The following is a 12,749-nucleotide window of genomic DNA, read 5'->3' on the forward strand; positions in this document are numbered from 1 at the left end:
CCGTCTGTTGTCTGCTGGTGGACTCTCCTCTGCCTGTTTAGCAAGGTCCCTTGACTCCATTTGGGTTGGTGCTGGTGGTGCGGTACTCTCCTGCTTTCTCCTTCGGCTGGCTCCTCTCTTGGCTGGCATATTGGCTGTGGCTGAGGGTCCCACTGTCATGGTTTATATATGTTTGCTGTGGGCAGGGCTAATGAGCATGCTCAGACCAAAAAAAACGGATCCAGCTACCAGATCCGGCTTTGGCCGGATCCGGCGCATTGTGGCGCTCATAGACTTTCATTGTGCTTTTTCGCCGGAGACAAAAACGTTACAGTTGCCATTTTTTTTCCAGACGCCGGATTGAGACACATTGCCGAATCCAGTCAAAGCCAGACGAACCGCATGGCCATCCGGCGCGAATACAAGTCAGTGGGGGGAAAAACCGGATCCGGCATTGCATTTCGCTGGATCCAGTTTTACTAAAAATAGCTGGAACTCGCCTGACGGCTAAAAACGGATGTGTGAAAGAGGCCTAAGTTAGTCAGACAGCATGAAAATAGCGATTTTGCAATTGAATTTTTTTTTAATCTGTCATTTTCCTTCAATGACAGATTTTATCTTTAATAGCGTACAGCTTGTTTCCATGTAGCTCAGCAACTAGTGCCTGCCCAGACATTGGCCAAGTTATAGTCCAAGACAGGAGTTAACTCCTGACATATTAGTCAGCTCTCTCCAGCCCATTGATTTGTGTACAACAATTAGCTGCTCACCTCCCTCCCCCGTCCCTCTCATTTCCTGACAAGCTGCTATTATAAATCTTGCAAAATTGCCGGCATCCTTTGCTTTCTGAGCAATTCTCCTAATCGGGCCTTTCGCTGTACAGAACAGTGTCCTTGTTCAAATACCATTATCTCTGTGTGGCTATAGTTAGAGTGTATAGTCCGAAACATACCAGTGATGGCTGAATGTGTTATGGTAGAACTTGTGCTTAGCCTTAGCTAACACTACAACTCTGCTACTAACCAGAACTGTCACTCAAGGAGGAGTGCTCGCAGCAGTGCCAGAAGTAGGAAGTAAGGAAGCTATAGAGACACTGCAGATCTCTGAGCTGCTCAAGAAAGAATTTAATACTCATTGCAATTTTATGCATTATGCCTCTATAACAAGTAATTTTAAATGTGTTGTCTCAATATAAAAAGTCAACACCCATTCACAGAATAGAGTCCCACCAATATGACCATTGCTTCTTTCAGATGGGGCACTTCGCCGCTTGGCTAAGTCTTAAAGGGTTTAATGTGAAAAAATCATTCATGGTTGGTGTGGTGATTTTCTTGTAAAACCAATTTTGGATTATCGATGACGCATGAACAGTACTGAATCACATATAAAAGTGCTTGGTTTTGCATGGTAAAGAAATTCTGCATTTTGTGTCTCCCAATGTCTAATGCTGTCCTGTATACCAAACTTCAGATAACTGAGTACAGTGTATTTGACCCTTAAATGGTAAAAAATGTTTTAATATTTTTCTTATTTTCAGGTGACGTGCAGCTATTCTGCCTGGAAAAGGCTAGGTAATGAGCAAACAGAATGGAAATTTTCCCACGTGGAGGCCTTAGTGGTGGATGAAGCCAGTTTGGTGTCTGTCCGTATCTTCAGCGCTGTGCTGAAGCTGTTGTATGATCATGGAAGGCTGGCCAAACTTGTAATCCTGGGTGCGTTTCCATGTTCTTCTAATCAATTATCTTAGCCTCAATTACAGGACATCCACCAGAAGATGGATCCATGTAGTGCCTTTTTTTTATATATATACAGTGTGTCTCTGAAGTCATGGTGCACTTTTGACCAGTCACAGGAAAGCAAGAAAAGACAACAGAAATGTGAAATCTGCACCAAATAAAAGGAAAACCATCCCAGTTTCTGTAGGATGATATGGCAGCATGTGCACAGGCACAGATAATGACGTAACACCGAAAACGGAGAATCACAGACGTTATTCACTCTGTTACACCAGACGTCCTTACCCGTGTGTGGCAAGAACTTCACTATCGTTTGGATGTGTGTAGGGCAACAAATGGAGCCACATCGAACTGCACTGAATAGGTATGAAACTGGGAGAGTTTTTCTCTTATTTAGAGCAGATTTCACATTTCTAGAAACTTTTGTTGCTTTCCAGTGACTGGTCTTAGAAGTGCACCATGACTTTACGGACACACTGTACACTCTGGATTTATACATGGGTACCTGTTTTATGATGTATTGAGCAAGTAACTGTATGGAAAATGTGATGTCTTGTTTATTCCAGGTGATGTCCGCCAGCTGTCAAGTATAGAGCCAGGAAATATGCTGGCAGATGTGTTTGCTGATCTGAGTAGATTGAATTGGGCAATTGAGCTGAAAACCAATCACCGGGCAGAGTCTCAGCTCATTGTAGACAATGCGACAAGGTACGTGGTATAGGAATGATGTACAGACCATGCTATAGTTTATTTGGTTGTAATGCGTTTTTTCCAAAGCGTCTTAATTTCTGTCTTTTAAGAATCTCTCATCAATGCTGTGTCGAGTTTGATGCATTTGTACATATTGATGGACACTCCAGCTCTAAAATGCCCAGCGAGGAGAATAAATTCATTCTGGTTTCCCTGGCGGATGATGTTGGTAAGATTTACTTCTATGAAGCTTGATGCACACAGTCAATACTTCCAGTAGTCTAACCTATAAAGATAATGCCGGGGTATTTCTCCCCTCTGAGTTTACTCTTCTAGTATTTAAACAGAATAGTATAGTAATGATTTGTGGCCTGTGAGCGTCTCAAGCCAAGCTGCCCCAACTTTGCCTGGCGACCTCTCACTTCTCCTGTCCTCCACTGTATATGTACTGCCAGAGTCGGAATGATTTCTGCAGAGCGCCATGCTGGCAATTTTACGCAGTAGACACCTGTTGATAAATGCTGCCATTGAAGCTAGTTCTGATTGCAGCAGAAGGGGTTATCCACTGCTTTGCCAACCACTTACCATTTCTCATGTTTGTACCTGTTTAAAATAACGTCTATACTCCCCTTTGGTACCGGCGCCATTCCAGTGGTGTCGGGATCTTGCGTCCCCAGAACTCACGTGAGGTTGTGTCATTTAAGCCCTGCACCAACATCGGGGGTTGAGTAGCAGTTTTTATTTTAAAGGGGCCAGACATGAGTAATGAGAAGAGGTTGTCCGAATAGTGGACAACCACTTTAAATGCCATGGTGAAAAGAAACCTTGGCATCTAATTGGGCATATAGTGAAATGGGGGTGTCCTCTGTCACCCTCATTAGGACCTGGCATCACAATCAATTTTTATTATTCATTCTATTCTGTGTATGCCACTGGACCGGTGTATTTGTATTTTGGAAGTCCATTCACAGATTAAAGCTACAGGTCTGTATTTAAGTAAAATGAGCTATGAAACAATGAAGCAAACCAAATTTGATTATGAGTCTGCTATATTCATGAGAGAAGGGCTTACCAGTTTTTCCAATTAAACAGAAAAACTTTTTAATTTTTTTTTTTTTTTTTTTTTTAAATACTTGATTCTTTAACAAAAAAAAAAGAAACCTGGCATTTTTTCAGGGTATGAGACTAGCTTTAGTCAAGAGGGTGATGCCTATGATTAAAGCATGTGCCTTTGTGTTCTGCGCCTGAGCGGTCTCCAAAACATGTTCTTAACTAATTAGTTTCTTAATTCTCTTCTGCAGATTTGAGCACTGCCATATCAACATTGCTGAAGCGTGGACCAGGTTTACAGGATGATAAACATTCACAATTTATTACATTTAGGAGGTAACAAGATTTCATGTGTGGTTTCTATATATTGTGTGCCTAATATACATGCTAAAGAGGGAAAGGCCTTCTGCTGTTTGTTACAAACTTCTCAAACATCTGGAAAAGGTGACCTGTTGGATTGAGAATTGGTGACTGATGGAGCACAATGAACACACTGTCACAAATGCCTGTACAATTGATATTTTGCTGCAGAAATTGAGATTCAGCTGAGAATCACATTTCTTTCATAGTCTTACTTTGTCCAGCTTTAAAAAGACTGACCACGGTCACGTCTTTTATCTGCTAGGGGTTGATGGCAATTCAGTCTCCTTCTGTTACCCACCCGAACGTTATAAAATAGTTAATTATGTCCCCAAATCCCTCAAAGGAAATGGCTCATGTAACAGGCAAGGCATCCTGTATTGTGCCAATAATGTGCCATCTGCATTCTAATGAATGGAACAACGCCCTGTTTGGACATACTCTTGTGCTTTGAGTCAATGCCACCCAATTAGTTGACATATTTGCTTTAACGAAAGATGTAGATGTTCATCTAATAATGTGGTCACTGATAGTAGTATTAATATTATGAAGACTGATAGACTTGTAACAAACCCTCAGCTGTGAGATGTAAAACAAGATTTTTTTTCCAATCTCTGACAGCAACTGAATTGATAAAATGTAAATAGACATCCTGATTATTGGACATTTGTTTTTTATTTCACAGTGTCCATTTGATACAAATGCCAAATGTGCATATTAAAATGTTTTTGTCCATCACTTGTTTTCTTTAAAACCTTCATGGAGTTTTCCAAGATTGAGATAATGTCATTCCTGATATAGTTCAAACTGTAGCCTATCCTAATCCTGTATCAGGATGGGCTGCAGATTGAAAACATACTGCTCTTGAAATCTGTGTTTCAGCTGACGAGCTGTATCACACATACTTATGTTGGCTGGGAGCAGGGTTGTGATATGTGAAGAAATGTATCTACTCCTGGCTGAGCACAGTGAGATGATTTCAAGCCTCAGCCTCAATTTTTATTTACCAGTAGGGTGCAGTCAGTTTCTGTATACTGCTGTAAAGCTGTCAGACTGACAGAGGAGCAGTATGAATCTGGAGATCTCCTCACCGAGCACAATTTGCGTTTAGACATACCATATATACTCGAGTACAAGCCGACCCAAGTATAAACCGAGGCCCCCTAGTTTTGCCACAAAAAAATGGGAAAACTTAATGACTCGAGTATAAGCCTAGGGTGGAAAATGCAGCAGCTACTGGTAAATTTCAAAAATAAAATTAGATACCATAAAGTTCATGATGGGCCCAATAAGATGCTCCATACATAATGCTTCCTAAAGTTCATGATGGGCCCATATAATGTTAATAAAATTCATGATGAGCCCATATAATGTTAATAAAGTTCATGATGGGCCCCATAAGATGCTCCATACAAAAATATGCCCCTTATAAGGAGGAACAAAGGTTAATGATGGCCCATAAGATGCTCCATAGAATAGTATGTCCCATATAATGCTGCATAAAAGGTTAATGATGGCCCCATAAGTTGTTCATATATAATGCTGCTGCAATTAAAAAAAAAAAAAAATCACATACTCTCCTCTCGTCGCTGTGGGCCAGGTGCCACTGTCTAGAGCAGGCGGGGACACCGGCGCGCTATCGGGGTCAGGTGACTGTGTCACCGCTGGCTTAGGCCCCCGGCACTTGCGATATTCACCTATCCGCGTTCCACCGCCGCACGCCGCTGTCTTCCGGCTCTCTGCAGTGACTGTTCAGGCAAGAGGGCACACACTAACCAAGTCATCGCGCCCTCTTAACTGAACGTCACAGTCAGAGGACCCGGAAGACAGCGGCGTGTGGCGGTGGAACGGGGACAGGTGAATAAAGCAAGTGCTGGGGGCCTGAGCCAGCGGCGACACAGGCACCTGACCCCCTATAGTGCGCACTTGCTGGCCCTCTCAGCAGCCACCGGGACACAGGCTGCAAGGGAGCACGCAGAAGATCTGGAGACACCAGGGACCTCCACCCTGCATCAGTAAAAAGTAAGTGGGAACCGTGACTCGTGTATAAGCCAAGGGGGAGTCTTTTTCAGCCCAAAAAAGGGGCTGAAGAACTCAGCTTATACACAAGTATATATGGTATGTCTTCACATGTCACAGCTCTGCTGAGGTACAGTCATGGCCGATGGTATTGGCACCCTTGAAATTGTTACAGAAAATGAAGTATTTCTCCCAGAAAATTATTGCAATTGCACATGTTTTGTTATACACATTTATTTCCTTTTTGTATATTGGAACAAAAACACCTAAGAATATTGGAAGAAGACACATACACTATATTAACCCATTCACGATTTGGATTTTCCGATTTGCGTCTTCATTTTTTGCTTCTTTTTCCCAGAGCCATAACTTTTTTTGTTCTATTTTTCCATCAGTATGGCCATGTGAGGGCTTGTTTTTTGTGGGATGAGTTGTACTTTTAAACGACACCATTGATTTTACCACCGTACATACTCGTGTTTAAGCCAACCCGTGTATAAGCCGACCCCCTTAATTTTGCCACAAAAAACTGGGAAAACTTATTGACTCGCGTATAAGCCTAGGGTGGAAAATGCAGCAGCTACTGGTAAATTTAAAAAATAAAAATAGATACCAATAAAAGTAAAATTAATTGAGACATCAGTAGGTTAAATGTCTTTTGAATATCCATATTGAACCAGGAGCCCCATATAATGCTCCTTACAATTCATGATGGGCCCCATAAGATGTTCCATAGATTATGCCCCATATGCTGCCCCATAAAATGTTCCATAGAATAGGCTTCATAGATTATGCCCTATATGCTGCCCCATAAGATGCTCCATAGAATATGCCCCCATATGCTGCCCCTATAAGATGCTCCATTGAATATGCCCCTATATGCTGCCCCATAAGATGCTCCATTGAAAATGCCTCCATATGCTGCCCCCATATATTGCTGCTGCCGCTACACAGGTATAAAAAAAAAAAAAAAAAAAAAAGACATACTCACCTCTTGTCCCTGGGGGCCAGGTGCCGGTGTGCTATGGGGGACAGGTGTCGCCACTGGCTCAGGACCCAGCACCTGAGATATTCACCTGTCCCGGTTCCACGCTGCTCACCGCTGTCTGTCCGCCAGGTCCCTCTGTCTGTGACTGTTCAGGCAGAGGGCGCGCACTGACTACGTCATCGCGCCCTCTGCTACCTGATTGTCACTGCAAAGACCACGCCAGGAGGGGTCAGTATGATCTGACACCCCCTCTCCCCCTCCCCCACCTACCCCCTGGCTATATGACTCACGTATAAGCCGAGAGGTGTGGGGGGGGACTTTCAGCCCCAAAAAATGGGCAGAAAATCTCGGCTTATACGCGAGTATATACAGTACAGACCAAAAGTTTGGACACACCTTCTCATTCAAAGAGTTTTCTGTATTTTCATGACTATGAAAATTGTAGATTCACTCTGAAGGCATCAAAACTATGAATTAACACATGTGGAATTATATAATTAACAAAAAAGTGTGAAACAACTGAAACTATCTCTTATATTCTAGGTTCTTCAAAGTAGCCACCTTTTGCTATGATTACTGCTTTGCACAATCTTGGCATTCTCTTAATGAGCTTCAAGAGGTAGTCACCGGAAATGGTTTTCACTTCACAGGTGTGCCCTGTCAGGTTTAATAAGTGGGATTTCTTGCCTTATAAATGGGGTTGGGACCATCAGTTGTGTTGTGCAGAAGTCTGGTGGATACACAGCTGATAGTCCTACTGAATAGACTGTTAGCTGCTTTTTTCTTGCCATAATACAAATTCTAATTAAAGAAAAACAAGTGGCCATCATTACTTTAAGAAATGAAGGTCAATCAGTCCGAAAAATTGGGAAAACTTTGAAAGTGTCCCCAAGTGCAGTGGCAAAAACCATCAAGCGCTGCAAAGAAACTGGCTCACATGAGAACCGGCCCAAGAAAGGAAGACCAAGAGTCACCTCTGCTGCGGAGGATAAGTTCATCCAAGTCACCAGCCTCAGAAATCACAGGTTAACAGCAGCTCATATTAGAGACCAGGTCAATGCCACACAGAGTTCTAGCAGCAGACACATCTCTACAACAACTGTTGAGAGGAGACTTTGTGTAGCAGGCCTTCATGGCCTTTATTCTCATTTGCACAAGGAAAGACTAGAAGCAATGGGATGAAACTGAATGGGAGGAGACACAGATTAGATATTAGAAAAAACTTTTTGACAGAGTGATCAATGAGTGGAACAGGCTGCCACGAGAAGTGGTGAGTTCTCCTTCAATGGAAGTCTTCAAACAGAGGCTGGACAGACATCTGACTGGGATGATTTAGCGAATCCTGCTTTGAGCAGGGGGTTGGACCAGATGGCCCAGGAGGTCCCTTCCAACTCTACAATTCTATGATTCTATGGTAAAATAGCTGCTAGGAAACCACTGCTAAGGACAGGCAACAAGCTGAAGAGACTTGTTTGGGCTAAAGAACACAAAGAATGGACATTAGACCAGTTGAAATCCGTGCTTTGGTCTGATAAGTCCAAATTTGAGATCTTTGGTTCCAATGACCGTGTCTTTGTGCGACGCAGAAAAGGTGAACGGATGGACTCTACATACCTGGTTGCCACCGGGAAGCATGGAGTAGGAGGTGTGATGGTGTGGGGGTGCTTTGCTGGTGACACTGTTGGGGATTTATTCAAAATTGAAGGCATACTGAACCAGCATGGCTACCACAGCATCTTGCAGTGGTATGCTATTCCATCCAGTTTGCGTTTAGTTGGACCATCATTAATTTTTCAACAGGACAATGACCCCCAAAACACCTCCAGGCTGTGTAAGGGCTATTTGATCAAGGAGAGTGATGGGGTGCTATGCCAGATGACCTGGCCTCCACAGTCACCAGACCTGAACCCAATCAAGATGGTTTGGAGTGAGCTGGACCGCAGAGTGAAGGCAAAAGGGCCAACAAGTGCTAAGTATCTCTGGGAACTCCTTCAAGACTGGTGGAAGACCATTTCCGGTGACTACCTCTTGAAGCTCATCAAGAGAATGCCAAGAGTGTGCAAAGCAGTAATCAAAGCAAAAGGTGGCTACTTTGAAGAACCTAGAATATAAGACATATTTTCAGTTGTTTCACACATTTTTATTATATAATTCCACATGTGTTAATTCATAGTTTTGATGCCTTCAGAGTGAATCTACAATTTTCATAGTCATGAAGATAAAGAGAACTCTTTGAATGAGAAGGTGTGTCCAAAATTTTGGTCTGTACAGTATTTAGTCTAGTCTATGGGAAAACGTGAAAAAATTCCAAGTGCGGTGAAATTGCAAAAAAAATGCAATTCCTTAATGTGTGTTTTTTTTTTTGTTTTGTTTTTTTTACCATGTTCACTAAATGCTAAAACTGACCGGCCATTGTGATTCTCCAGGTCATTCCGAGTTTGTGGATATCAAACTTGTATAGGCTCTTTTTATGTTAGTGGTGAAAAAAATTGCTAAGTTTTCTTTAAGCAAAAGGGCGCAATTTTCCGAGACCCGTAGAGATTGATAGCGGCATTTAACATGTTAACACCCATGGGTGGATCTCGATTCCACATGCAGATGTTAGTTGATTTGATCAGCTATGTGCCCCTGTCATGTGCCTGAAAAGATGCAGGCTCAACGCCAGAGCCCACATCCGAAAAGGAGGTGACCTATGACTTGCCTAAACGTCATAGGTCGTAAAGGGGTTAATAGAATATGCAGCTATTTGCCACAGGGCTGTGGAGTCGGTAAGCCACAGTTGCGACTCCGACTCCTGGATTTTATCAGGCTCCGACTCCGACTCCTTCATAAATGGCCAATTCATAACAACAAATTTACTGTTGTAAAATATTAAACATCGTGCTTATTCAGTTTCTCACCATCATATAAGTAATCAGACCACTTAGAGCAAAAACTACATTTATTAGAATACAATTAGAATATAGCAAATAACTTTTATAAACTTTTCTAAACTGTAAGTAAATATGCAATAAACACTTTTATGCAGTTAATAAGAAGAAATCTATAAATTTGTCCTCAGAAAAAGTATTGCCTCTGTCAGATCCTCCTTCATGGATGCCCTCAAATCTGATCTAATTATTTTGAGAGCAGAGAACAACCTCTCTACACTAACTTGTGTTGGTGGCAAAGCAGTAACCACTCGGGCAACATCTCTGACAATGTCAGGATACAGAGGAATCGCTTGTTGCACTGTTATTTTTGATGAACGGTCAAATTTCTCAATTTCTTTTAGTGCACATGAAAAATTCTGCTGAAATGTACTGGCTGTGTTCCTTGATGGGGATGACCCTTCTTCTATGCGGGAACACTTTGCACGGTCCTTGTGATCCAAATATTTTTCGAAATTAAATTCTTCATCAGTTGATGATGAGGGTGAAGATGTGGCAGGACGACCAAATTCTTCTTGTTCCTCCTGACTGTTCTGCAACCCTTTCATCCTTACTGCTATTTCAAACAGAGCTTCTTTTCCTTTACTTAGCTTTTGATCATCTAGAAGAATCCGATGCATTGGGTCTACATAAACAGCTGCCAAAAGAATGTTATTTTGTAATAGTAGCTCCTCTCTCCGTTTCATTGATGTAGCAATGCCACTTGCAATTAACCCTCCTCTTTGGGACAGGCGAAACATCAGGTTCTTCCACTTCTTTAAGAAAATACCTGGAGTTAAGTCCTCTGCTTGTAATTTTTTAGTCACTGTAAATGGGTGCTCTAGCAATTTTTCCAGCTCAGTCACCTGATTCCACTGACTTTCATTTAGCGTCAGTTGAGGGTTAGCCATGTCTACAAGAAAGGTTTTCAGTTCAACCAAGCGCTGAATCATTAATTAAGTACTGCCCCATCGTGTGGCTTGATCAATAATTGCCCCTTTTCCAGCACGTCTCTTCAAAATTGAGTCAACTTTAGGGGTTCTGGCAACAGTAGCCAATTTTCTCACCTTGCCAATCAGTGCAGCAGCATGTCCTTCTTGCAGACTGTCTCTTATAGCCAGCTGTAGCATATGCACAACACAGCACATGTGATGAATGAAAGAACATATTGACACAGTTTCAACAAGATCATCTAAACTATCATGTTGCTGTTCATCTGAAGCAACTTCAGTTTGCTCTTCAGTTACAATACTGTGTTCCTCTATTTCAAACATTTCTGTGTCTGTGGACCCAGAATGTTCTTCTAGCTGCTGGTCACCATCATTACTCTCATTCATTAGCTTAATAGTACTTATCATATTTGAAGCATTGTCAGTTACGACAGAACTTGCTCTTTTTTAAGTTCATAGTCTTGCAGAACCTTTTCCACCAAGACCTGGAGAAACTCACTGGTGTTATGAGCTTTGGTGTCTTTTACTGCCAATGTCTTGGTAACTATTTCATTTTTGTCACAAAATCGAACAAATCGGACATTGATGGCAAAATAGTTCACTCTGTGACGTGTGCAGGCATCCATTTTAAGAAACAGAAAGCGTCCCTTGAGAGTTTTTTTAAGTTCTTCCTTTTGTTTAAAAGCTTCTTCGATTACTAATTTTCTAATACTCTCTCTCTCCAGAGAAACACCAAGCTTGCGGGCCATTTCCCCATTCAGACACATAAAAGCTGGTCGTGAAAATAATGAAATAGGCACACTATCCTTTACAACAAGCTCTATGATCTGTTTTTTAAATGTATCTACTGTCATTGTCACAGTAACTTTGTCACTGACAAAATATCTTGCAACTGATGGCTGCAAAGTTCTCTGCTCCTTTGTTTGGCTTGAAGATTTGGGCACTGGTTCATTGGTTTGGATGCAGTCTTTCTCATCCACTGCTTTCAGTACTTCTGGATGAAAGCACTGTAAATGTCTCTTTAGATTAGAAGCTCTGGTAGGAGCATTTTTATCTTTGCCTGAATATGCACTCATCTTGGCTTCACAGCATTTGTTTTCGTCTGGATAATTTGTCATACACTGACAGACATAATGTTTTCTATCTTGAGTGATGGTGAAATGTTCAAATACAGCTGATTTAATGTGATGCTTCTTTGACATTCTCAGGTTTTTAATTCTGCATTCACAATCCAAATGACAATTGTTTTTCCTAAAAACAGTTGTACAAAATTATTGCCAGGTCGTACAACTGATATAGTGGTCAGTAATACTGTTATTATTCCTCATGTACTCACAGTTAACTGATGCAAAGTTTGTTGAAAGGATAATACTTCTTACAGTCTTCCTCTTCTGAGTAGCAGGCAGCTGTGAGATGCTTGGAAGACGCACACCTAGTATGATCTAGTCTAGAGGAGGAGCTTTACTACTAAGAATTTGCAACACATTTTCACTTTCAGTTTCATACATTGTAAGTAGGGGGGTTGGGGCAGCATGAGGTTAACCAAGTATAAGATTAGATAAGGGCAGTGGAGAACAGTGACACACAAGAAGTAAGAAATGTCTCTATCTCCAGCAGAACTGCTTATCACTGTTGTTCATAGTTTGATAGAACATATATATTTGAGTAACATTTATAAAATTCATATGAAAGTTCAATTATGAAATATTAATACATTTTTTTTTTAAAGCTGGAGTCGGTACATTTCTACCGACTCCGACTCCAACCAAAACTAACTCCGACTCCAACTCCACAGCCCTGATTTGCCACACTCCAAAAAACCCTCATTGGCATACAAAAAAAGGCATTCATTAGTTCAATGGGCCAGTTAGTCATGATTCTAGCGATGCATCACTTTCTGGGCTGCTTTCTTTAATTTGAATAAAGTCCCTGTTTTATCTGCTGCAAATTTACCAGTTCTTTGAATTCTGAGCTCTATATAACCCTGTCCACAACACTGGCAGTTTTCTGTGTACACTGTGCATAGGCAGAAAGCTGCCAATAAATCCGTGGGAAGCAATTTTTCATG

The 12,749-nt window shown here is 41.6% G+C and overlaps 1 protein-coding gene across 2 annotated transcripts in view; it reads left to right on the forward strand.

Moving 5' to 3' along the window:
• Positions 1-12,749, forward strand: part of HELB (DNA helicase B) — a 76,644-nt gene that overhangs the window by 36,235 nt on the left and 27,660 nt on the right. For both annotated transcript variants that reach the window (XM_073555479.1, XM_073555480.1), the window contains exons 5-8: positions 1,517-1,691; positions 2,282-2,423; positions 2,516-2,634; positions 3,707-3,791. In XM_073555479.1, the coding sequence (XP_073411580.1) occupies positions 1,517-1,691; positions 2,282-2,423; positions 2,516-2,634; positions 3,707-3,791 (521 nt within the window). The remainder of the gene's footprint in view (positions 1-1,516; positions 1,692-2,281; positions 2,424-2,515; positions 2,635-3,706; positions 3,792-12,749) is intronic.

The sequence above is a fragment of the Dendrobates tinctorius genome, unplaced genomic scaffold (assembly GCF_039654945.1).
Source record: "Dendrobates tinctorius isolate UK_male_01 unplaced genomic scaffold, ASM3965494v1 ptg000224l, whole genome shotgun sequence".
Lineage (NCBI taxonomy): Eukaryota > Metazoa > Chordata > Amphibia > Anura > Dendrobatidae > Dendrobates > Dendrobates tinctorius.